The sequence below is a fragment of the Podarcis pityusensis genome, assembly GCF_964106645.2.
Source record: "Podarcis pityusensis genome assembly, chromosome: 16".
Classification (NCBI taxonomy): Eukaryota; Metazoa; Chordata; class Lepidosauria; order Squamata; family Lacertidae; genus Podarcis; species Podarcis pityusensis.
In genome coordinates, this window is record NC_138041.1 from 547,758 (window position 1) to 573,318 (window position 25,561).

The 25,561-nt window shown below is 50.5% G+C and overlaps 1 protein-coding gene across 1 annotated transcript in view; it reads right to left on the minus strand.

Moving 5' to 3' along the window:
- Positions 1 to 639: 639 nt before the first annotated feature.
- KCNJ10 (potassium inwardly rectifying channel subfamily J member 10) overlaps positions 640 to 25,561 on the minus strand; it is a 32,430-nt gene continuing 7,508 nt past the window's right edge. The window contains exon 2 of the mRNA XM_080986083.1: positions 640 to 6,678. Coding sequence (XP_080842209.1) covers positions 5,542 to 6,678 — 1,137 coding nt within the window. The 3' untranslated portion in view covers positions 640 to 5,541. The remainder of the gene's footprint in view (positions 6,679 to 25,561) is intronic.

Genomic DNA, 25,561 nt, shown 5'->3' on the forward strand with positions numbered 1-25,561 from the left:
CTTTTTTAGCTGCCGCGTCACCCTGTTGGCTCATGTCAAGTTTGTGGTCAACCAAGACTCCTAGATCTTTTTTACATGTACTGCTCTCAAGCCAGGTGTCCCCCATCTTGTATTTGTGCCTCTCATTTTTTTTGCCCAAGTGCAATACTTTACATTTCTCCCTGTTAAAATTCATCTTGTTTGTTTTGGCCCAGTTCTCTAATCTGTCAAGGTCGTTTTGAAGTGTGATCCTGTCCTCTGGGGTGTTAGCCACCCCTCCCAGTTTGGTGTCATCTGCAAATTTGATCAGGATGCCCTTGAGTCCATCATCCAAGTCGTTGATAAAGATGTTGAATAAGACCGGGCCCAAGACAGAACCCTGTGGCACCCCACTAGTCACTCTTCTCCAGGATGAAGAGGAACCATTGATGAGCACCCTTTGGGTTCAGTCAGTCAGCCACTTACAAATCCACTGAGTGGTAGCATACTCCTGGTTTTGCACCTGTTCATCACTGAACAAAGATACACGTGTAGAATCACAGAACTGGAGTTGGAAGAGGCTCCCAGAGGCATCTAGTCCACCCCCTGGCTGCAGTGCAGGAATCGCAGCTAAATTAGGAGTGGACTGACCACGTCACCATCCATTAAAACAACACAAACTTTAAAATCTGATTTCTTTTTATTGTTATTGAATGACTTTGTTCTAAACAGAAGAAATACCACAGCTCCCTGTCTCTCTTTCTCGCTTACCCCCTCATGCCCCCCCCCCAATTGGACCTTTTCTTTTTAGTGCAAAGTCTTCTTCGGTGGATACAAATCTTCATATTTATGAAGTACAGTACATAATTATGTCAGGCACAAAATAAAGTCTCTCTCTTTCTTTAACAACAATAACAACAACAAAATCAAGTTAACACGAAGCTCAATTCCGTTATCAAGAAGCATTTGGCCTGTTTGACCACCTTCAGCCCCACAAACACCTAGCCACCAATAGTTGAGAAATTAATGCCATGGTTTGCTTGAGTTGCCAGCCAGCCAGCGCTAAAGATCCCCCTTTTTTCTAGGGGTTGAGATTCTTTTAATACATGCTTAGTTAAACATACCCACAGCCTTTTCTTGCTAATAGGAAAATGGCAAATAGGGTTATTATTATTATTTTTTTGGTAAATATTGTACTCTGAAAGGGTGCTATTATACGCATTTATTTATTTCTGGCACTTCTACTCCACATGGTTTGCTCCCTCCTTGTTTAATCCTCACAACAACCGTGTGAGGCAGGTTAGGCTGAGAGAAACAGGGACTGGCTCCCAGCGTTATACCCAGTCAGTTTCATGTGGATTCAAGCCCTGGTCTCTCCCAACTCCTCGTCCGGCACTCACCACAGCACCACCGGCTCTCAAATGGGGGCGTAATCCTGTAAACAGGTGGTTGAGGTATCACAACCAGGTCATTGGCAACAGGTTTTTTTAATTTACCAGATTTCCCCCTGAAAAGGAAAATTAATGTGTGTTTGGGGATATGGGTTGGCATTTTTATGGCATTGCCATTCAGACCCTGCAAAAAAACACAACCCTGAAAGCTGATCCCATTACTAAAACCCTTTTTGGAGCATCACCTAACTACATTCTGTATCTCATTAATGACCAATTGTGGTGGGAATCCATTGTGTCTGATTTAATCAGATTCTTGTGATCCTCCTAAATCTCTCTCTCTCTCTCTCTCTCTCTCTCTCACACACACACACACACACACACTCCACCACAGTTCACTTATTTGGGAATCGTGGAACTGATGGCTTCTCCATGATGGATTCTTACATTTCAACGATGAGGGAGGAAATGCAATGTATTTTAAAGACCAGGAACTCGGGCTCAATCGTTGGCCCTTGATCCAGGTCACTTCTTGAAGCAGGATCTGAACTCGGGGCAAGTCCATACGACAGCGTCTCTACAGAGCAGCTTATCAGACAGATGGACCCTTTGTTTCGTGGCCAGGAAAACATGCAATGGGAGATGGAGGAGTAGCATGACCCCACGTACGACGCAGCTCCCTGTGTGGCTGCATCACTGCACTGAAAGGATGAGTCAAGAATAATTGCACGATGGCGCTGGGGTGACACTTCCTTGCAAAAGTTGGGCTTTGCCAGCCGTTTCCTCCAAAACCCGGGTGCAACTTGTGGCAGAGCAGCGGGAGAGAGATTCCTCATTCCAGCCACATCACACACTCCCATCGTAACAGTGGAATTTCATCTGTGGGTCGCGGCCAGCTCTGCTTCAGTCCACCCCCTTGCAACGCAGGAATCCCAGCCTTCATTTCCCCATGGAGGAATGACATAATCTATGTAATTAATCGATGACATTGTTATTGCACTCTGTTTGTATCAATGCAAGAAAAAGTAATGTGAACTGGGAAGGGCATCATCTACATAAATGTTTGTGGAGTGAAAGCAACAGTGAATCTCAATCGTGTTTGCCAGATTGATTTTTGTTCTGGACATAAGGGAATGTTTTCCTTGGGATTCTCCAACATCACCTGCTGGAGAGCCAAACGGGGTGTTTGCCACACAGCCAGGTCCTGCCGCCCCTAAGCTAGGCTGCCCTCCTCGCTGGGACCCCTTGCCAGCATTGAAGAAAGGTTCAACTGCCCTTCCTCTTGGCTTTTGTTCATGGAATCACAGAGTGGTCGAGTTGGAAGGAACACCAAAGGACATCTGGTCCACCCCCACCCCGGTAATGCAGAATTGATGGAATCACCCTTTGCTCAACAGTAAAACATTTTGGGCCAACTTTGGTTAGACCCCAATTTAAACAAGCTGCCCACCCCACTCCCATTGCAGAAATATCAGTGACTCATTTCAGAGAATGGGGTGGGAATTTCCACACTGGACCCAGTAGAATTTAGGAAGGAAGGAATGAAAGGAAAGATGCCTGGAACATCTTGGATTTGCTTCCTTCCTCCATTTTTCTTTTTGGCTCCGATAGCAATTTTTGAATCCAACTTCTTTCCGACAAAGTGCAAAATAGCTCCATGACACACACTCTCTCTTTCTTTTACAAATAACTATATATATCTCATTTATATAAATAGATTTATATATTTCAATAGATACTTTCTTTCTACGAAGAGGAAGTGACTCCCTCTTTTTTTATGCGTGTAACAACCGTTTTAGAATTTGTTCCTGTAAGAAACCATCTTAGGCTCATGACAATCTGACTCTTAAAAAACCGAGCCGTTAGCCACCCTCAAACTCCTCCACCCCCACGATCCACAATGCTATTTGATCTAGCCAGAAGTAGCTGTTTGGGACAGTTTCTGCACAGCTGTGGGTCTCCCCACCCACACACCCCAACTTCAGACAGCCTTGGAGGCCTCTGGGAGATAAAAAAAATCATTGGCCTCCTACCGCCCCCCCACCCCACCCCCAGGCCCCCAAAATCCAGCTCCTTCCTTTCCGCTGGAAGGCTCCTTTCGGCTGCAATGACAACAGAGACCTAACCAGCCACAGAAAAGCAAACAGTATCTCATCCTCCCTGGAAAATCTTCTTCCACTTTACCCTGGTGATGAGGTTGTTCCTGGGTTCACAAGTCTTATGATTGACCTCTGCTTCCAGACAGGCACATGTTTTCAGGTGGGAATCAGATCACATATTGGGAAATTCCAGTTGCTCAATTAGAGTCTCGTATGACCAGCCCCCTTCCCCAAAAGATCGGGCTTTTTCGCAGGAAGGAAAGTGACAGGGAAATGCATGGAGGCACAGGATGACATTTGCTGTGGCGCAACGGCATCTGACCTCCCTGCAAACAGATCAGGATGAATGCTCAATAAACAGGGCTGTGCAGAAGCGAGCTAACTCCAAAGAACTTTTTGGGAATTTGCTGTCAGTTCCATTCGCTGGGAGATTCGCCCTGCACTTAAAATAAGCAAAAGCGCTTGAGAGCTGTGTTCTGATGGATCTGTGTTAAAAGCCCATTTTGCGAGTGTGTTAGCTTTACAAAGACGCAGGGCCTGTGGGGCAGGTCTTTCAGTAGGGACTGTCTGTCTGTCAGACCAGTCTTCAGATTGGTACACCATGACTTTTTGTGTGTGTCCCATCACAGACAGACAACACTGGCCTCGTTCCTTTTCAATAAGCCATCTTCATATCAACACACACACAAAGTCCTTTCTCCGCTCAGTTGGGAAATGCCACAGATGGGAGGTCAAAGAGGATAAATATGTTCTCCACAAGGTCTTCTTGCTTACTCATCTCCTTGGCTCCGAAGTTCAGCATTTTTGATGTTGAGAATTTACAGTAATAATAACAAGAAGTACAGCAGGTCTGTTGTGATCAGAGGTTCACCTGTTGCTTTAAGGAGCAGGATTCAGGAAACAGAAACACCTGCGTTCTGTTCGGACTCTACCTGCATTCTGCCTGGTGTTTTCAACATAGGCACCCTAGGCTGCTGGTTAGCTAAAGAGTCATCGATCTTTCTATAGTCCCGGGACTGAAAGCTTTCTAGCATTGAAAAACAAGGTTCATGACAACACATTCCAGTTAACAAACAGGACATTCCTCTCGCACTGCAGTACAACTTTCTGAACAGACAGACATCCAGATTCCAATTCTTACAAAGCTCTCAAACAAAATCTGCTTGTCCTCCCTTTCCACCTTCGTATTTTAAGATCAGGGAGGATGCATTTTTAATTTTTTAAAAAGTGGGTGGGTGGGTGTGCTTTGTAATGAGTCATCAGACCTCCAGGAGGTCACACGATAATTCTTAAGGTTCTGCTTTGCCATACGACATCTGTGCATTAAATATCAAGGGCTGGGGTGTGTTTCCAAACTTCGAAGGGCTGCTTCTGAATTGCAAATCGTTGAGGTCTGGTGGGTTTGTTGAATGCAGATTGCCAGGCATAACTGCTGTGAATGTGTTCTCCAGCTTCATCCGAGGTATCCCATGGTGACCACAACAGAATATTAATTTGCACAGCTTGCGCTAGTAGGATTTACACCCTCCATTTCACAGAGCCTGGTGCGGTGGGGCACTCCCAGTGCTCTGTCCCAATCTTTGTGTTTCCCTTTCTCATGCATCCGTCAGTATCTTTCAGGTTAGGTTGGCATCAAAAGCTAATCTTTGTGGTAAGAGTTTCCAAGGCAAAAAGAGAAAGAAAACTCCATGTATTTATATTTTAAAAAGCATTCGACACAATAGTGTTGCTGGTACGTGTGCCTCTGCCTCCTATTAAAAACCACGATCTGGTGGCCCCCTGAACAATGACTGCACAATTATTTGTATTTAAGAAAGAAACACAATTAAAGATATGTATACTTCCAGCAGTTGGTCAAAACCACGGAGGAGACCTTGAATTCTGGCACTAGCTGTGAGCTTCTGTGCCAGGAGGGGAGCTGACCTTTGCGTTCCTTTAGCAGATTCCTAAAGAGAAGAACAGATTGCTCATCCTGCAGTTTGAGAGAGAGAAAATGCAGCCACAGAAAGAAGGGTGTAAGGAAGTCTGGAAGCTAATGAAGACACTCGGATGCAATACTCGTATAACACAGGCCTCACAAGTCCTCCGAAGGGTCAAACGTTGCTGATCCGGACGCTCAAGGGGGTTCCTTCCCTCTCTGCTTTCTCCCGAAAGGATTCCTCTAGCTTCAGTTTCTCGGGGTCCCCGTACCGCACCGTCTCGTGAAGGCAGCAAGGGGGCGCCACTTTGATCACCTGCTCAAAGAGGCTGAAGTCGGCCACGTATTTCCCGCTGGCCGAAAGGGAGATGACCGGGGTGAACTCGTAGCCCCAGAGGATCTCCTCGGGGAGGTAGGAGGTCCGGACTTGGCATGTGGCGCTGGTGGACTCCACGGTGCCACTGAGGATGACCACCAGCTCAAAGTCTCCTTCCCCGGTGCGCAAGGCCATGTCCCGGAAGGGGCTGCTCTCATTCACCACGTGGTAGAAGGTCAGGGGCAGGATGAGGAAGGGGCTGTCGGAGGACGTGTCCACCTGGAAGTCCACGTTGACCTGGTTGAGCCGGATGTTCTCACCTTCCTTGGTCAGGTAGGTCTGGAGGAGTTTGCCGGTCACCTGGCACCCAATGAGGAGGCTCTTCCTCATGTTGGCCACTCGGATCATCAAGCAGGTCTTGCCGTCGTGCTGGGCCACCACGGCGTTCTGGCTGAACTTGATGGTCTCTGCCCTCTTCTTGGGACGGGCGATCTTGGCCAGGAAGGTGCCCGTGATGAAGATCTCCATGATGGTGGTGAGGACCAGCTGGCTGATGAGCAGCACGATGGCCAGCGGGCACTCCTCGCTGATGTAGCGGAAGCCGTAGCCGATGGTGGTCTGGGACTCCAGGGAGAAGAGGAAGGCCCCGGTGAGGGTGTGGACTTGCATGACGCACGGGGTGTGGTTGGCGGGAGGGTCGAATTCCAGGAGGTCCCCGTGCAACACGGCCACCAAGTACCAGATCACCCCAAAGATGAACCACGTCCCGGCGAAGGAAGCGGAGAAGAGGAGCAGCTTGTAGCGCCACTGCATGTCGATGAAGGTCGTCCACAGGTCCTTCAGGTAGAGGAACCTCTTGTCCGCGATGTGCTCCATGCGGACGTTGCTCCTCCCGTCCTTCGTCATGACCCGCCTCTTGCGCAGGGTGGAGCCAATCAGGGGGCGGCTGTCGGTCTGCGTCGTCTGGCTGTAGTACACCTTGGTGGACGACGTCATCTGGCCGGCGGGGAGAGGAGAAAAGGAAAAGAGGACGCGGTGAGATGGGAGGACTGACACCAGAACATATAAAGAGCCAGCCAGGCCAGCGTCCTGTTCTCACAGTGGGCAGGTACCCATAAGAACCTAAGACTATAGGTAGAATTCCTCTACACCTGGAAGCTCCGTGAGAAGATAAGAAGAGCCTGGGTGCTCGGTCAGGACCAAGGGTGCCCATCTAGTCCAGCATCTTATATTATTATTATTATTATTATTAATTATTTATACCCTGCCCATCTGGCTGGGCTTCTCCAGCCACTCTAGGCAGCTTCCAACTAAATATTAAAATACAGTAATGCATCAAACATTAAAAGCTTCCCTAAAAAGGGCTGCCTTCAGATGTCTTCTGAACGTCAGATAGTTGTTTATCTCTTTGACATCTGATGGGAGGGCGTTCCACAGGGCGGGTGCCACCACCGAGAAGGCCCTCTGCCTGGTTCCCTGTAACTTGGCTTCTCGCAGGGAGGGAACCGCCAGAAGGCCCTCGGTGCTGGACCTCAGTGTCCGGGCAGAACGATGGAGGTGGAGACGCTCCTTCAGGTATACCGGACCGAGGCCATTTAGGGCTTTCAAGGTCAGCACCAACACTTTGAATTTTGCTCGGAAACGTACTGGGAGCCAATGTAAGTCTTTCAAGACAGGTGTTATGTGGTCTCAGCGGCCGCTCCCAGTCACCAGTTCTTACAGTGGCCATTCAGATGTCTATTATGGGAAACTCACAAACATGATTTACACACGAGAGCCCTCTTCCCTCCTGTGGTTTTCAGCCACTGGGAACAGTTGCCGCCTCCAACTATGGAAGTGAAACATAGACCCCCTGGCTAGTAGCCATCAACAGGCTTTGGGAGTGTGTCTCCTCCTCTCTTAAAGCCATCTAGGTTGGTGGCCGTCACTGCCTCCGGTGGCAAGAAGTTCCAAAGTTTAGCTCTGCATTGCCTGAAGATACTGTTCCCCATAGGGGAGTCAAGCGAAGAAGGAATGAATCACATTTTCAGTGTGTTTTGTCAGTCCTATGTAGATGGTTTAAAAAGAGGATTTGACAAATTTGCAGAGGAGGAGGAGACGGCTCCCAACTAACCCTACTAACCCTTCCTGCTTGTGACATTTTCCTGTCGGTTATTTTAGAGGTGTTCATTGGGAGGCAACTTAATTTTACCCAAAGCTTTTAAAAGTGGGTTGATACGGCCTTAAATGCATACAGGGCCTACATTTAAAGCAGCCCCCCCCCCCCCCGACCACTTTAAAGACGCATGTCTTCCCCCACAGCATCCTGGGAGTTATAGTTTCTTAAGGGTGCTGAGAGCTGTTGGGGGAGATCCTCTCTTCCTCCTCCTCCCAGAGACACAATTCCCAGAATGGCCCAACCACCCGTCTCTCTTCTCAGGAATCACAGGCCTTACAGGGAATCCTAACAGCTCTCAGCACCCAGAACAAACTGCAGCCTCTCCCCTTTGCGCCATAAGGTGGCGCCATAAAACTGGGTACTCGGTGGCTGCCTATTTTCCACTTGCTCTTATGTAACCGAATGAAACCGCGAGCAAAAGGCTGGTGGCGATGCTCTTTCTGGGTTCCGGCTGCAGACATCTTTCCAAAAGCCCCCCCCCCTTCCCCATCCGCTGCAACGTTTTCTCGAGGCGATGCTGTGCAAACTCTGGTGGGCTGGAGCCCCCCTGGCTGCTAATAATAATAATAATAATAATAATAATAATAATAAAAATTATTTATACCCCGCCCTCCCCGGCCAAGACTGGGCTCAGGGTGCCTAACACTGAATATAAATACAGTAAAAACATTTATAAAAAACACAAAAAACTGTTGATTAAAATATAAGTTAGAATACAGTTTAAAATGTAGTGATGCATGGAAGTGAGAGCTGGACCATCAAGAAGGCTGATCGCCGAAGAATGGATGCTTTTGAATTCTGGTGCTGGAGGAGACTCTTGAGAGTCCCATGGACTGCAAGAAGATCAAACCTCTCCATTCTGAAGGAAATCAGCCCTGAGTGCTCACTGGAAGGACAGATCCTGAAGCTGAGGCTCCAAGACTTTGGCCACCTCATGAGAAGAGAAGACTCCCTGGAAAAGACCCTGATGCTGGGAAAGATTGAGGGCACAAGGAGAAGGGGACGACAGAGGACAAGATGGTGGGACAGTGTTCTCGAAGCTACGAACATGAGGGAGGCAGTGGAGGACAGGAGGGCCTGGCCTGCTCTGGTCCAGGGGGTCACGAAGAGGTGGACACGACTAAACGACTCAACAACAATATAGATCAAAGCCATAGGGGAGAAAACGTCACATATTCACCGGGGGCCAACTATCCATGCTGGTCCTACATGAGACAGCGAAAAAAGCCGAGGGAAAAGTTATATACTAATCCCACATAGGGGTTCCATCAGGAAAGGGCTTCAACCAGACGACTGCTCCACCTGGCCCAGGGCTGTCTGCACTGACTGGCAGCAGCGGCTCTTGGGGGGTTCGGGCAGGGAGTGTGTCCTCCCCCCCCAAACCCGGAAATATTGCTGGGGATTGAAGCGGATGCCTTTCCTTTGGCAAAGTTAAGTGCTGTACCACTGGGCTGCCGCCCTTCCCCTGAAAATGAAGATTCTAGTCTCTCTTTAAAAGAGAACATTGGAAGCTGCCTTTTAATAATCCTTTTGTTTATTTATTTCATAAAATACGTATAAGGCTGGATTGTTGCTGTTGCTGTTTTGATCCTCAAAGTAGTTTATACTGCTTTGTCTACACAGACCGGCAGCCACACTCCGGCATTTCAGAAGAGGAGTCTTTCCCCAGCCCCATCCAGGGATGGAACCTGGGACCTTCTGCATTCAAACCAGGTGCTCTGCTTCTGCACTGCAGAGCTTCTCTTACAGATAAAGGTACTAGTCCTCATGGCGCTGGAGGATGAAGGGCTAACTTGAATGAGAAGGCAAGAGGCTGACTCATTCTGAAGAGAACCACTTCGGGGGAATGTTCTCCAAACAGGAACTATTGTTTGCCTGCTTGTTTCATTTGATTAAAGCAAAAATGCCTCCCCCCCCTTTAGATTTTGATTGTTTGAGCCATGAGAGCCACTGGGAATCTTCCCCCCAGCTGGGCTGTGGGCCTCATAACCAGTTTGCCCAGTTTAAAGCCGTGCAAGTTGGTTGCCCTCCATGCCTCCTGAGGGAGAGAGTTCCGCAGTTTAACTCCCACTGATGCTGGCAGAGCATTGCGGGGGGTTGGGCTAGATGACCACGGGCTCCCTCCACACTTCTTTGGTTCTATGCCTCCTCCTGGCGCCACGTCTTGACAAAAGCACAAACATCCGTGAAGTCAGCCCCGGTCCTGTCTGATCCAGAGTGACATCTGTCCCTCGGCCTGATCCTGCACCCTCCCTTTCGGAGGAGATGACACCCCCATCTCTCTCTCTCTCTCTCTTCCTCTCCTTCTCTTTCTGTCTCTCTCTGCCCCGCTGGCCTCTCATTCTGCCAGACTCAGCTCCCCTTTCATAACATCCGCCTCACATTCAATTTTGCACACAAGGCTGAGATGGCTCCATTGGAGGCTGTCAGGATCAGCCCCTGCAGCTGGAACAGCGTCTCGACAGCTCCTGCTCATAGAGCGACCAAAGCCAGCATTTTTTTTGGGGGGGGGGGAGAAGTTTCTCAGCCTGGCTGAGCCCCCTCTCTGCCCCCCCCCCCGGCACCCAAGCTCTGTGAACCTAGACAGGGAAAAGTCTTTCCCTTGTAGTGCTAGGACTCCTGGGTGCACCATGAAGCTGAATGGTGGAAGATTCAGGGCAGATAAATGAAAGTCCTCCTTCCCGTGGAACTCCCTGCCACTGGAGGCAGCAATGGCCGCTAACCTGGATGGCTTTAAAAGAGGATGAGATAAATTCACGGAAGAGTTCTATTGAGGGCTACCAGCCACGATGGCTTTGCTCTGCCTTCCCTCCCCGGTCAGAGGCAGCCGTGCTTCTGAATACCAGGTGCTGGAAACCCCAGGAGGGGAGAGTTGGTCTTGTGTTCGAGTCCTGCTTATGGATTTCCCTTTTAGGGCATCTGGTAACCAAGCAAACCCCTGTGTTGCAAAGAGAACGTCAGCAATGTCTAGGCAGCACGATGACCATGTACATACGCAATAGACAATCTTTATAGAATTCCTTCAAACCATAACAAGTACAAAATGAATTCTTTAATCTCAAAGTCTCTGAAAACCTTTAAACGAAGCGAGGCACCAAACTTCGTACAATGAAAGACAAGTTGTGAAGCTTTGTGTATTCGGCAAATATGATGTCCAACACTGAACAGTGATTCCGGATATTGACTGCTGTTTCGTAGAATTCTTCGTCAGTCTGGTAGGAGGATATAGAATTGCTTCATAAACTGAAAATTAAGATTTTACAGACGATGACCTGAAGGCACATCTCATGATACAAAAATTATAAACTACAATACAAACAGTAATGAAAAAGAGTAGATACCCCTTCTTATTTTGAATGAAGTACCTCGCTGCCTTTAAAGATTTTCAGAGACTTTGAGACTAAAGCTTTCATTTTGTACTTGTTACGGTTTGAAGGAATTCTATAAAGATTGTCTATTACATATGTAGATGGTCATCGTGTTGCCTAGACATTGCTGATGGCCCCTGTGAGAAGGCGGGACTAGATGGGCTCACTTTGGCCTGATCCCACAGCCAGGCTGTCCTTTCGGAGCCTCCAGGTCCAGAGGCAGTCTGTCTGGATTCCTAGGCTCCTAGGGGCCTTTGGCCACTGTGAGGAGAGGAGGCGGGACTAGAGGGGCTCTGGCCTGATCCAGAAGGCACTTTGCATGTTCCTGGCAAACCCACGTTCATCGGATGGAAGAATGTTTTTCACCATGACGGTGAAATTAGATGCTGCCATTCCCTTTGTTTCCGGAATGTTTTGATTTGTCTGAGAATGCTTTTGCTTTGCCTTGCCACCCTGGGCTCCTCCTGAGGGATGGCAGTGTTACCTAGCGGTTAGAGTGTCTGAATAGGACCTTGGGAGACTAGGGTTTGAATCCCAGCTCAGTCATGAAGCTCATTCAGGAGACCTTGGGCCAGTCTCTCGGTCTAACCCGCCTCGCAAGGATGTTGTGGGGGTTAAATGAAGATGCGGCAAACCATGTTTTCCCCCTTGAGTTCCTTGGAGGGAAAGGTGGGATAGAAATGCAGAATAATAATAATAATAATGCAGGACGCGGGTGGCGCTGTGGGTTAAACCACAGAGCCTAGGGCTTGCCGATCAGAAGGTTGGTGGTTCGAGTCCCCGCGACGGGGGGAGCTCCCATTGCTCGGTCCCTGCTCCTGCCAACCTGGCAGTTCGAAAGCACCTCAAAGTGCAAGTAGATCAATAGGTACCGCTCTGGCGGGAAGGTAAACAGCGTTTCTGTGCGCTGCTCTGGCTCGCCAGAAGCGGCTTAGTCATACTGGCCACATGACCCGGAAGCTGTACGCCGGCTCCCTCGGCCAATAAAGCGAGATGAGCGCCGCAACCCCAGAGTCGGCCATGACTGGACCTAATGGTCAGGGGTCCCTTTACCTTTACCTTTAATAATAATGCAGTTAAACAAAGAAGAAAAAGAAGACCCCCCATGAAAGTGGAATTGAGATTTCTGCACTGCAGGGGGTTGGACTAGAGGACCTTTGGGGGGCCCCTTCCGACTCTACAGATTTTGAGTCCATGAGTCTAGATTCTGAACAGACAGATATTTATCTCCCTCTCCCTTTCTGTCTGTTTCCTTCCTTTCCTCTCGTCGCTCCTTCCGGCCTCTGACACATTCTGCATTTCAGGGAGGAGGGGAGCAACCCTTGACCGCTGGCCAAAAGGCGAGTCAGGAGGCAGGGAGAAGCCATGGCGAGCTATGGTGAGCCTGGCTCTGCCACCTCACAGTCCCACTGGTGGTGCCGGCCCTGACGCTGGGCATCCTGTGATCGCTGCCTTGCCTCCTCCTCCTCTTGGGTTTAGCGTGCAGCTTCATAAATAAAAGGGGGAAATGAAAGAGGCCAAGAGACAAACCCCTGTGTGTTTCCGACTGAGTCACTCCGCTCACCCCCCCAGCATCTCTCTTGCCCCCCTCCCCTTTAACCTCATTCCCTGCAAACAGAAAACATCCCCCCCCCCTTTGCAACTCGGAAAACAAGAAAGGCCCTTTTCATCTTGGCATCTCAACTGTTTGGAAGCATCCCATGGAAACCAAGCGCTTCGATGGCTGCTCCCCAGTGGCCAGACCTCTGCGTGGTGCTTTCTCTGGGGAGAAAGAGGTTGGGGGGTTGCATTGCTGCTCCTTCACCCCCACCAATAAAAAAAATCCCCTGCCCCATCGTCCCAAGGAACCTGCCCACCTCCCTCTGCAAAAAAGAGCCGAGCCTCAATGTTCCAGGTTCCCTGGCACGAAAGGTTTCCTCTTGGCTGGGTTGGCGACGCTGCCAAGCTCCCCAGGGGGCACCCCAAGGATAAATCTCCCTTTTGTCGGGGATGAAGGGGAAGCTGCGATGGGTCCAAGGGATGGTCACAGTCCTCAGAGCCCAAACAGAGGTGTGGGGCGAGTTTCCGAGCGCCGGCTTCCATTGTCCCCCTTGGCGACGGCCGTGGGGTCTTCTGAGGCCTTGGGTTGAGTCATCCAAAATGGCGGAGGGCCGAAAGTGTCCCTTGGGGGGGGAGCCTCTGTTTCCTTTCAAGGCTGGCCCTCCGGCTCCCGGCCCCACCTTCTAAGAAGGGCATTGAACTGGCAGGCAAGAACCCCGAGGGGGAATTCAGGACACCGGCGCCAAAGTCCTTCGCCGTCAGCTTTGGAAATCCTCCAAGGAGATGTCTTCACCTTGGCTGGAAAGATGTTGAGGTCATCATCCTCTCCCTACCTCCCCAAATGTGATGGCCTGGGACTCGGACTCAGAACCAGAGGAGTCTCAGTCTGCACCGGATCCTGTGCCTCAAGCATCATCTGAACCAAGTCTGGGGCCTGATTCTGAAGAGTCCCAGTCTGCACAGGTTCCCCTGCAACAAACCCCAGCTGGGCCGAGTCAGGGGCCTGAGCCTGTCCTGGCTCCAGATGCGGGGATTCCCTCGTTGCCTCCAGCTGGGCCATCACTTACAGCTGCTCCACTACCGGTTGGGTCAGGGGAGGCTGAGGCGGCCTCTGGGTCTAGTAACCCACTGACGTCTCCCGAGCGGCAGAGACAAAGGTCTGAGAGAAGGAGAGACCTGAGTTCTTGCAGGAGGAGTGCTTGTCTTCGGACGAGACAGGGAGGTGAGTCGCCGGGGGAACAGGACTGGTGGTTACCCTGACAGAGATAAAAGGCTGTCGGACCCCACCCCAGGTTGCGGGAGCAACATTGCTGTAAACCAGATCCTGCCTGAGATCCTGTACCTGACCTTGTCTGGTTACCTGCCTCGCATCCTGCCTTGGCCCTGTCGGACGGACTCCCAGCAGAACCTTCAGATTCTGGACCAGACCGGGATTGTGTTTCTCGGGTTACCCCTGGGCTCAGCACACCAAAGTCCAAAGGAGGACTGGAAGGAGGTCAAGGCCATCAGCTCCCAGAATTGTAGAGCTGGAAGGGACCCCGAGGGTCATCCAGTCCAACCCCCTGCAATGCAGGAAGATGCTCACCCAACCGCTGCTTAAAAATCTCCCAGGAAGGAGAGTCTTCCCAGGGAGTCCATTCTGCTGTGAAAGAGCCAGGAGAGGGCTGAGAGGAGAGGGAGCTCATGGGCCAGAGGAGCGAAAGAGGGGCAAAGGAAGTGGCTTCAGGCTGACCAGGAACCCATCTAGCATGCACTGACTGGCAGTAGCTCTCCAGGGTTTCAGAAACGGGATATCCCCAGCTCTACCTGGGAATAGGTTTTGATATGTGTTGGAAGCCGGCCAGGCGGGTGAAGGATGATGATTACTATTATTACTGGTGCTGGAGGAGACTCTTGAGAGTCCCATGGACTGTAAGAAGATCCAACCTCTCCATTCTGAAGGAAATCAGCCCTGAGTGCTCACTGGAAGGACAGATCGTGAAGCTGAGGCTCCAATACTTTGGCCACCTCCTGAGAAGAGAAGACTCCCTGGAAAAGACCCTGATGTTGGGAAAGATGGAGGGCCCAAGGAGAAGGGGACGACAGAGGACAAGATGGTGGGACAGTGTTCTTGAAGCTACCAGCATGAGGGAGGCAGTGGAAGACAGGAGTGCCTGGCCTGCTCTGGTCCAGGGGGTCACGAAGAGGCGGACACGACTAAACGACTCAACAACAACCACTCTTAGATGTTGGGTATTGAATCTGAGACCTTCTGCTTGCAAAGTCGGTGCTCTCCCACTGAGCCCTTAAAAGGAGGCAAGTTTCTAGTCCTCCTGATCATGAAGGAAGGGCTGGCTTTCCCAGTTAGGCCACTGGTCTTTCTAACTCAGGACTGTCTACATCTCTGACTCGAACCCTCTGCTCCAGCCTCACTAGCGCAGCTGCCGCTGCTCCCAAACTGGCTTGTCTTTTATCTAACTTTCAGTTTGCCGGCGCATCCTCCAAAAGGCTGAGACTTTGAGCCCTTTCTCAGGAGGGGGGTTGAGGGGGCGATGCCAGCCTTCTGGCCATGGGACTGCTCCCCTCCCCCGGCCACCTCCTCTTCTATCTCTTATCCGAAACCTGAGTTGACCATCTGCCTTGGCAGCAGGCGGGCAGGAGATCTCGTTCCTTGTAGCCTCGTGCCTGGGACCATCTCCAAGCAAATGTTTTTTAAGGAGGAGATTTTTAAGAGTTCCAAAAAGGGGGGGGGGGGAGGAAATATGTGTATTTGGCACCTGCCTCCCTTTGGGGCCAGAAGAGGGAATTCTGAAAATGGAAGTACCCAATTGTATTTCTGAGACCCTGGCATGGTAGCTTTTCCTCTGTGGATGGAAAAGTGCCCTGGGCTCAGGGTTGGGTGAGGTGGTAAGTCTTAATCTGAGCTGGGACTCAGTCCTGGAAGAGGATTTAGCCCAGGGATGCTTTAAGAATCAGAGAATCATGGAATTGTAGAGTGGGAAGGGAACACGAAGGTCTTCTAATCCAGCCCCCTGCAATGCAGGCATCTTTCACCCAACGTGGGGCTTGAACCCACAACTCTGAGATTCAGAGTCTCATGCTCGACTGACTGAGCCAGGGCCGTCTTAGCCATAGGCACTAGGGGTGCAGGGCACCTGGCCACCGGGCTCTCAGGGGCGCCAGGCCGAGAGTGTGGGGCCCGAAAGTTGAGTCCGGGGAAAAGTCCGCCAGTCGGTCAAAGCACCATGGTGGGCTCTTCTGCTGCGGGCGGCTGTGTGCCATGAGTTTGGGGGCGACTGAGCCAGCGAGATGCTGAGGCGGCCGGCCAGCTCTGCCCTCCTGCGCACCTGGGATTGGGCAACTGGAGGGGGTAGATCTAGTTATCTCCTGCTTGGACTACTGCCATGCGCTCTACGTGGGGCTACCTTTGAAGGTGACCTGGAAACTGCAACTAATCCAGAATGTGGCAGCTAGACTGGGGACTGGGAGCAGCCGCCGAGACCACATAACACTGGTCTTGAAAGACCTACATTGGCTCCCAGTACATTTCCAAGCACAATTCAAAAGTGTTGGTGCTGACCTTGAAAGCCCTAAATGGCCTCAAAGGCCCAGTAGACCTGAAGGAGCGTCTCCACCCCCATCACTCAGCCAGACACTGAGGTCCAGCTCTGAGGGCCTTCTGGCAGTTCCCTCCCTGCGAGAAGCCAAGTTACAGGGAACCAGGCAGAGGGCCTTCTTGGTGGTGGCGCCTGCCCTGTGGAACACCCTCCCACCAGATGTCAAAGAAGAACAATTACTAGACTTTTAGAAGACATCTGAAGGCAGCCCTGTTTAGGGAAGCTTTTAATGTTTGATGTATTACTGTATTTTAATATTTGGTTGGAAGCCGCCCAGAGTAGCTGTGGTAGCCCAGCCAGATGGGTGGGGTATAAATAATAGATTATTATTTTTATTTGCCCCCCGGCTCCACATGTGCTTAAGACAGCCGTGGCCTGAGCTATCCCTCAGGACATGAGACTTCTGAATCAGGCCAATCGCCCATGAAGTCCACCACTCTGTCATCACAGTGACCAAAGGCCCCCACGGACCTCGATAGACTGCCTCTGGACCTGGAGGTTCCATAGGACCCTCAGAAAAGCCTGCTGGGTCCGGCCAATGGTCCATAGAGAGCAGCGTCCTGTTCTCACAGCGGCCAGCCAGATGCCTATTATGGGAAACCCTGCAGGAGTGAGTCCTACAGTCCCAAACTCTGCAACCTTCCAGTTATAATAACTTTTTAATTTTTGGTATGTTGACTGTAATTAACTGATGGGTTGAAAATAACGGACAAAAGTACCTCTGAGCATGCACAAAGTACCTTGCCCTGGAGGGACCCCTCCAGGTGTCTTTTTTATTGGGCCTTCATAATTCTTTGTGCTCATGTTGGGATCAGGGAAGTTGCCCATGATCCCACTTTTGATACTGCTTTGGGCCTGAGCAGATTTTGGGTCAGACGTCATGCTTGGTTTCTGATTGGTGTGTCTCCAGGGCTTTCCCTCCAACATCTCTCAGGTGGGTGCCATGGCCATTCGAAGAGAGCAAGGGAGAAGTTCAGGGTGAGCTCTGGCCCCTCTTTTTCTAGAAAAATAGCCCTGTCATAACCTCCTACTGAAATAATGTCATAGCTGTCAACTTACAGATTTGAAAATAAGGGACCGGCAGCCTCGAAAATAATGGATCAGCAGCCAAAATAAGGGATCAACAATTACTTTTATAAAATACATATTTTGTTGCATGCAAATGGCTTTAGATACCTATTAGGTCCATAAATTACCATATAGCATATATTCAACAGAAAAAAAACAGCAACAATTTGTTGTTGACAAAGCACAGCTGGACATAGAAAGGGCCCCATTACCTTCAATAGCTTATTTAAGGGACATCATCAATAAGGGACAGCAGCGGGACATGGCGCTGGGATAAGGGACTGTCCTGCCAAATAAGGGACGCTTGACAGCTATGAATAATGTGACTTTTCACATGGCAGATGTACTGTATATAAAAAAAGGACTTCCAACTCTACAGTTTTATGACGCTATGGGTTCACACAGCACTGTGGGAACTCCTTCCTGCAGGAAGGGCCACCAATTTGGATGGCTTTTAAGAGGATTGGACAAATTCATGGAGGAGGAGACTGCTCTCTGTGGCTCCCAGCCATCTCCCCATAGTTGGAAACGGCAGGAGCGGAGAGTTGCCCTTGGGTTCGAATCCTGATTGTGGGCTTTCCAAAAAAGGCACCTGGTCGGCCGCGGTGAGAACAGGAGGCTGGACTGGATGGGCCCCTTTTGGCAGCTGACCCAGCAGGCTCTGGCGATGTTCCTGTGCAGAGTTTGTTTATTTTATCCTGGTGATGTTTCGCTATAGGACAGGGAAGACCCTTCAGATGGCAATAGTGTGTTAACGTTGGGTAGGCGTTGCAGAGTGACTGATTAAGAGGAACGATTTGTGGACGGTCTGGTACATCAGGCCACATTTACACCATCCCTTTAAAGCTTTATCACACCACTTTAGGCAGTCATAGCTTCCCACAAAGCATCCTGGGAATTGTAGTTTGTTAAGGGTGCTGAGAGTTGATAGGAGACCCCAGAGCTCCCTGGGAAAAGGGACTGAGCCTTAAACCCCTCCGGAAATGTGCAAACTGGTGTATATTAGTGAGGACAACGTACAAACATGCATTGCCTATCTTGGAAAAAATGTGTCTTATTAGGCAATATTGCATACAAAATATGTGTTGATTTGGAGAATTTAGCACTAAAATCCTGATTCATTTTCACAACGACCTTTTTTGGGGGGGAACTGATTTTGAAATGTGGAGATGTGAATTTTGGACTGGAAACATGCGAAACTGAGCGAAAGCGAAATTAACCAATTGACTCTTCTTTGTCACTTCTCGTTTGGAGGTTGGGAGCTGCAAAGGAGTGGACTTTGGGTGTGTCCTGATTGAATCAGTATTAATTGGAGTGGTTCAGGGTTGCAGCAGCCAAAACCTACAAGCAGAAAGAATCTGGGTGCTGGGCACATGGGCTTTGCAATGGAGTATACGGAGGGTGGGTTGTGCAGAGAAAGCACAAAGCTTCGAAGGAACAGGCAGCTTCAACAAGCTGTGAATACACAGCACTCTGGTGCAAAACTGGGATTTTATTTTAATTTTCATTGTTGAATTTTGACAGTACAAGTGATGGACAGGAAGCTGTCTCTAAGAGGTAAGCGGAGTCAGCACATGCAGATACAAAATTGGATTTTCTTTTCAAAGCAGTTTGGAGGGTAGGGCACCCTTCCCCTTTGGAAAGAAGATTCAGGGCTCCACAATCCAGGATGAAACTCATAGGCTTGTAGAGCTGGAAGGACACCCAGTGGTCATCTAGCCCAACCCGCTGGAATGTAGGGATCACAGCTGATGAGATTTGGAAGGAGCCCCTAAGGATGTGGCCATCGGGCGACTCAAGGAGCCGCCACCTTTGCAAAGAGGAGAGAGTGCCCGTTTAGAGGAGAAACAGACACCCAGCGGGTCAAGGGCATAGCTGTCAACTTTTCCCTTTTCTTGCGAGGAATCCTATTCAGAATAAGGGAATTTCCCTTAAAAAGGGGGGAAATGTTGACCGCTATGGTCAAGGGACACATTTGCAAATGCTGTTCTCAGCCCACCTGCTCAGCTCCAGCATCTGGGGCCCCCAAGACACTTTGGCGTCTGAGGGGAACCACAAAACATTGCCTCTTCCTCCGGTGAGTGCAGACCCCAGAGGGCACCTCCTGCCATTTCCTCCCTGGGGCGGACGTACCACCGGCTCCTCCTCTTTGCCTAGAGCAGCGGTTCTCCACCGGTGGGTCCCCAGATGTTGTTGGACTACAACTCCCATCATCCCTGACCTCTGGTCATGCTGGCTGGGAATGATGGGAGTTGTAGTCCAACAACATCTGGGGACCCACCGGTGGAGAAACACTGGCCTAGTGAGAGCTGGACCATAAAGAAGGCTGATCGCCGAAGAATGGATGCTTTTGAATTCTGGTGCTGGAGGAGACTCTTGAGAGTCCCAGGGACTGCAAGAAGATCCAACCTCTCCATTCTGGAGGAAATCAGCCCTGAGTGCTCACTGGAAGGACAGATCGTGAAGCTGAGGCTCCAGTACTTTGGCCACCTCATGAGAAGAGAAGACTCCCTGGAAAAGACCCTGATGTTGGGAAAGATGGAGGGCACAAGGAGAAGGGGACGACGGAGGACGAGATGGTGGGACAGTGTTCTCGAAGAGACCAGCATGAGGAAGGCAGTGGAAGACAGGAGGGCCTGGCGTGCTCTGGTCCAGGGGGTCATGAAGAGGCAGACACGACTAAACGACTCAACAACAACAAGAAGAGGCCGCTGTGAAGGAGGCAAGGGGTGGGGGCTGCCAAGGAAGAGGCAGGTCTGGCCTCTAAGGAGACCACCAGCAGCAGCGACAGCAGGCGATGCGTTCCTAGGAGGCTGGGTCTGCTGCCCCTGTGGATCCTGCCCCCTAAGGCAGTTTCCTCATCTTCCCTCCTGGGTGGACCGGCCCGGCCAGACTCCCTCCTGACCAGCTGGAAGCACTGGGCGCCCCAAATCCTGTTTCCAGAATAGAAGGATTCTCACCACATCACACCCAGAGCCGGATTCAGGTTTGATGAGACCCTCAGCTCCTGAAGGTAATGGGGCCTTTTATATGTCCAGCTGTCCTTTGTCAACAACAAACTGTCGCATATTCGTGTTGAACATGGTAATTGATGGACCTAATGGGTATCTAAAGCCATTTGCACATAACAAAATGTGTATTTTATCAAAGTAATTGTTGAACTGAAATACAGTTAAGGAGAAGTATATTAATAGCGAAATACAATTAAGAAGTATATTAATAATTAATATTAATATTAATAATATTAATTATTAACCTCTAACTTAAAATGATTGGGGGCCCATGACTTACACCATAGGAGCCTACACAACACAAAATACTGTTGCTGTATGTAGGTTTTATTTTATTTGTTTTTTTAGCATACTTAGTAAATGTACATCCAGGGTTTTTTTTGTAAATGTACATCCAGAGCTATAGCTTATATGTTAATCCGGCCCTGTTACCACTTCTTTCTTTTTTAAAAAAATCCCCCCTGGGACTGTCTTCCTGCAAAGCAGGGGCTTTTCTAAGGAGCTACAGAAAAAGCAAGATTCCAGTCCTCAGGCTTCGGAGTGAAGCACCGGTTTAAACAGTCACACCGCCCTCTACACTGACTGGCAGCGCCTCTCAATGGTTTCAGGCAGAGGGCTTCCCCAGGATTGAACCTGGGTCCTCCTCCATGCAAAACAGATGCTCTACCCACTAGGCAACACTCCTGCACCCCAGACACCTGCATTCCAGCCCAGGGCCTATCGTAAAGGACGCAGCCCCAAGCCTAAGCTCCAGCTGAGCGCCAGCCTCTGCGCGCCTCCTTCCAGTGTTGCAGGGGGTTGTGCTAGATGACCTTTGGGGGTCCCTTCCAGTTCTAAAATTCTGGGATTCCCAGTCCCCCAAAGCCAGTCTCCTTCCTCCTGCTGCTGATAGAGCCCTGCAGCGCCCCACCTCAGAGGGACCGCTCCGCAGGGGCTGCCTGCACACTCCAAAGCAGCGGCAAAGTGCTTTTTTTAATAGCCCAGATGCAGATTTTGATACCTGGGCAGCGGAAAGGAGGCCAAGGGCTGGAGGAAGGCCGGCTGCGCTAATCCCCAGAAGGACGGGACAAAGGCTGCTTTGTGGGAAGGGGGATCAGTTTTCTCACCTGAAGACACAGGGATGGAGGAGAAGACGATTTCTGGCTGGAGGGAGAGGAGGGGGAAGGGGAAAAGGGAAGCTGGGTTGTCGGACACGGGGGGGGGCATTCTCCTTCCCTTGGGGTCCCTGCAGAACACGGCTGCGATGCGGGAGGAGACGGTAGCCAAATAATAATAATAATAATAATACAGTGGTACCTCGGGTTACATACGCTTCAGGTTACATACGCTTCAGGTTACAGACTCTGCTAACCCAGAAATAGTGCTTCAGGTTAAGAACTTTGCTTCAGGTTGAAATCGTGCTCCGGCGGCAGCAGCGGCAGCAGGAGGCCCCATTAGCTAAAGTGGTGCTTCAGGTTAAGAACAGTTTCAGGTTAAGTACAGACCTCCGGAATGAATTAAGTACTTAACTCGAGGTACCACTGTATTTTATTTCTATCCCGCCCTCCCCAGCTGAAGCCGGACTCAGAGCGGCTAACAACAGTCAAATAACACAGCATTCTAAAATCAATTCATTGTAAAATCAGTACAAATCAAATTAATGGCAACCATTGGGCTAGAGTTCTGTGAGGATTACAGAAGGAGGGGGTCAGGCTGTGCCCTGGCCAAAGGCCTGGTGGAACAGCTCCGTCTTGCAGGAAAGATGTCAAGTCCCGCAGGGCCCTAGTCTCTTGGGACAGAGCGTTCCACCAGATCGGGGCCACAGCAGAAAAAGCCCTGGCTCTGGTTAAGGCCAGCCTAACCTCCATGTGGCCCGGGACCTCGAAGATGTTTTTGTTTGAAGACCGTAAGGTCCTCCGTGGGACATACCAGGAGAGGCGGTCCCGTAGCCCCCTGCCCAAATTGGGGGGGGGGGTCCTTTTCTGCATCTCTAGCAGGACAGATGAAAGGAATTCCTTCTTCACACAGCAAATAGTTAGACTGTGGAACTCCTTTCCACATGAGGCAGGGGGCCCCAGCAGCTCGTTGTTGTTTAGTCGTTTAGTCGTGTCTGACTCTTCGTGACCCCCTGGACCAGAGCATGCCAGGCCCTCCTGTCTTCCACTGCCTCCCTCATGCTGTGTTCGAGAACACTGTCCCACCATCTTGTCCTCTGTCGTCCCCTTCTCCTTGTGCCCTCAATCTTTCCCAGCATCAGGGTCTTTTCCAGGGAGTCTTCTCTTCTCATGAGGTGGCCAAAGTCTTGGAGCCTCAGCTTCAGGATCTGTCCTTCCAGTGAGCACTCAGGGCTGATTTCCTTCAGAATGGAGAGGTTTGATCTTCTTGCAGTCCATGGGACTCTCAAGCGTCTCCTCCAGCACCAGAATTCAAAAGCATCCATTCTTCGGCGATTAGCCTTCTTGATGGTCCAGCTCTCACTTCCATACATCACTACTGAGAAAACCAGAGCTAGCTCAGGTGGCCTTAAAAGAAGAATAGGCAAATTCATGGAAGAGGCGAGGGCTCTTGAGGGCTAATAGCCACAGTGGCTTTGCTCTCCTGCAGGGCTAATGAATCCCAGTTGCTGGAGCCTTCCAGCCGGAAGGAAACGGTCCTTATCCTGACCCACTTCTCTCATTGTCCCATTTTCCCTCCTTGCTTAAAACTTCTGGCATTATACTAATTGGAAAGGGCCCAGATTTAATTCCCACTGGCCCTTGTTCGCCGCCTCCACTCACAGCTGGATGAAAAGACTACCCCAGGCTCTCCCTTTTAATCTCTTATTCCTTTGCTGCTAAACGTGGGTCCTGCAATCAGGTCACCTCTTCTTGGGCTTCCTGATAAGCTGGCCGGCCGCGGGAGAGAGGGGGTCGGCTCAGGGCAGATTCCCACGAAACACGGCCTCTCCCCCAGGAGGGTTTTATCAGCTCTGGGAAGAAACGGAGGCTTGTTTCTCGGAGATGGGCGATTACACCTTTCAGAAAACAGAAGCTGGCCGCATTGTAAACGGCCACTGAAGTAGCATTGAAGAACAGCAGAAGAGTCCTGTTCTCACAGCAGCAAAAACTCCCCCTAGAACTTAGGAACCCAGATAGACTGCATCTGGACCTGGAGGTTCCATTAGGACATCAGAAGAGCCATTGACCCACCTAGTCTTTAAAGCCCTAAACGGCCTCGGTCCAGTAGACCTGAAGGAGCATCTCCACCCCCATCGTTCTGCCTGGACACTGAGGTCCAGCTCCGAGGGCCTTCTGGCGGTTCCCTCGCTGTGAGAAGCCAAGCTACAGGGAACCAGGCAGAGGGCCTTCTCGGTGGTGGCGCCCGCCCTGTGGAATCCCACCAGATGTCAAAGAGAGCAACAACTACCAGACTTTTAGAAGACATCTGAAGGCAGCCCTGTTTAGGGAAGCTTTTAATGTTTGATGCATTACTGTATTTTAATATTTTGTTGGAAGCCGCTCAGAGTGGCTGGGGCTAGCCCAGCCAGATGGGTGGGGTATAAATAAATTATTATTATTATTATTATTATTATTATTATTATTATTTATTATCTAGCATCCAGTTCTCTCAGTGTCCAGCCAGATGCCCCCCCCAAGAGAAACGCACAAGCAGGGTCTGAGTACCAGAGCCCCTTCCTGGCGTTCAGAAGCATCACCGTCCAGGACTGTGGAGACAGAGCGCAGCTGTCTTGGCTGGCAGCCATCCCTGGCTCTCTTCTCCACGAATTTGTCGAATCCTCTTTTAAAGCCATCCAGATTGGTGGCCGTCGCTGCCTCCAGTGGCAGGGAGTTCCACAGACTAACTCTCTGCTGCACTGTAAGTCCTTCCTTTTCCCTGTTCCAGATCTTCCAGCCTTCAGCTTCACTGGGCGCCTGTGCATTCTAGTCTTACGAGAGAGGGAAAAAAAACTTCTCTCTATCCATTTTCCCCATGTATTATTGGGGGGGGGGCTCTCCTGGCACGAGGACCACATTTCCGCCTGGGAGATGACCCAGGGGCCGCATGCCAGTGCTGGGCGGGGCCAGAGGCAGAGTGGGCGGGGCAACTGATGTCCGTGTACAGTAGTCAAGTTTCCCCACACTCCCCACTCAGGAAGGCGGCCCCTTCTCCTCTGTCGGAGGACTTTGAATGGAGTTTGGATGCCTACCTCTCAAGGATCCTTGAACTACAGTTCCTGAATGGCTGGGGGTGGACTAGATGGCCCTTGGAGGCCCCTTCCAACTCTGATTCTGTCACCTCAGAAGGTGGTGGGCTCTCCTTGGTTGGAGGTCTTTAAGGAGAGGTTGGGTGGCCACCTGCCAGAAGTTCTTCCGCTGTGGTTTCTGCATCAAAGGGGGTTGGTCTAGATGGCCTTTGGGTTCCCTTCCAACTCTGCAGTTCTATGATTCTGTCTCCTGCCTCGGGCCAGTCTGCTTTACGGAGCCCCCTCCCTTGCCGACCCACTCCTGAAACGCTAAAAGAGGGCAGAAACAGAAGGTCCCCTCCACGGAGAGCCATTAACTTCTCACAGGCATTAAACATTAACCGCATGTGGTTTAACCGGCATTAATTAGGGCAGAGAGCAGAGCACTGGGAGACTCCAAATGTACAGCATGTAACAGTTTTATGCATCCTTCTCTCTGAGAAGGAGAAGGGGACCAGCCATGGTCTTTCTCCAAGGGCACCCCTAAATATCTCTCCCCCTAAAAAAATTAAATTGCATCTCTGGGGAAAGATGTTTCCTTCTCCGAAATTCGTGCAAGGCTCTACCTCCCGCTGGGACTTGGGAGCATCCCATGAAGGCGGACAATTCAGGACAGATCAAAGAACGCCCCTTTCCACACAGGGCATAGATGGAACTGCGGAACTCCCTGCTGCAGGGATGGCCACCAATTTGCAAGGCTTAAAAAGAGGATTGGATGAATTCAAGGAGGGGGAGTCTCTTGAAGGCTGCTAGCCACCAGGGCTGTGCTGTGCCTCCATGGTCCTCCTTTGCCACTGAGAGAACAGGAGTCGGGCCTAGATGGGCGCGATCCAGGAGGCGCTTCTGATAATAAATAATAATAATAATAATAATTTATTATTTATACCCCACCCATCTGGCTAGGTTTCCCCAGCCACTCTGGGCGGCTTCCAACAAAA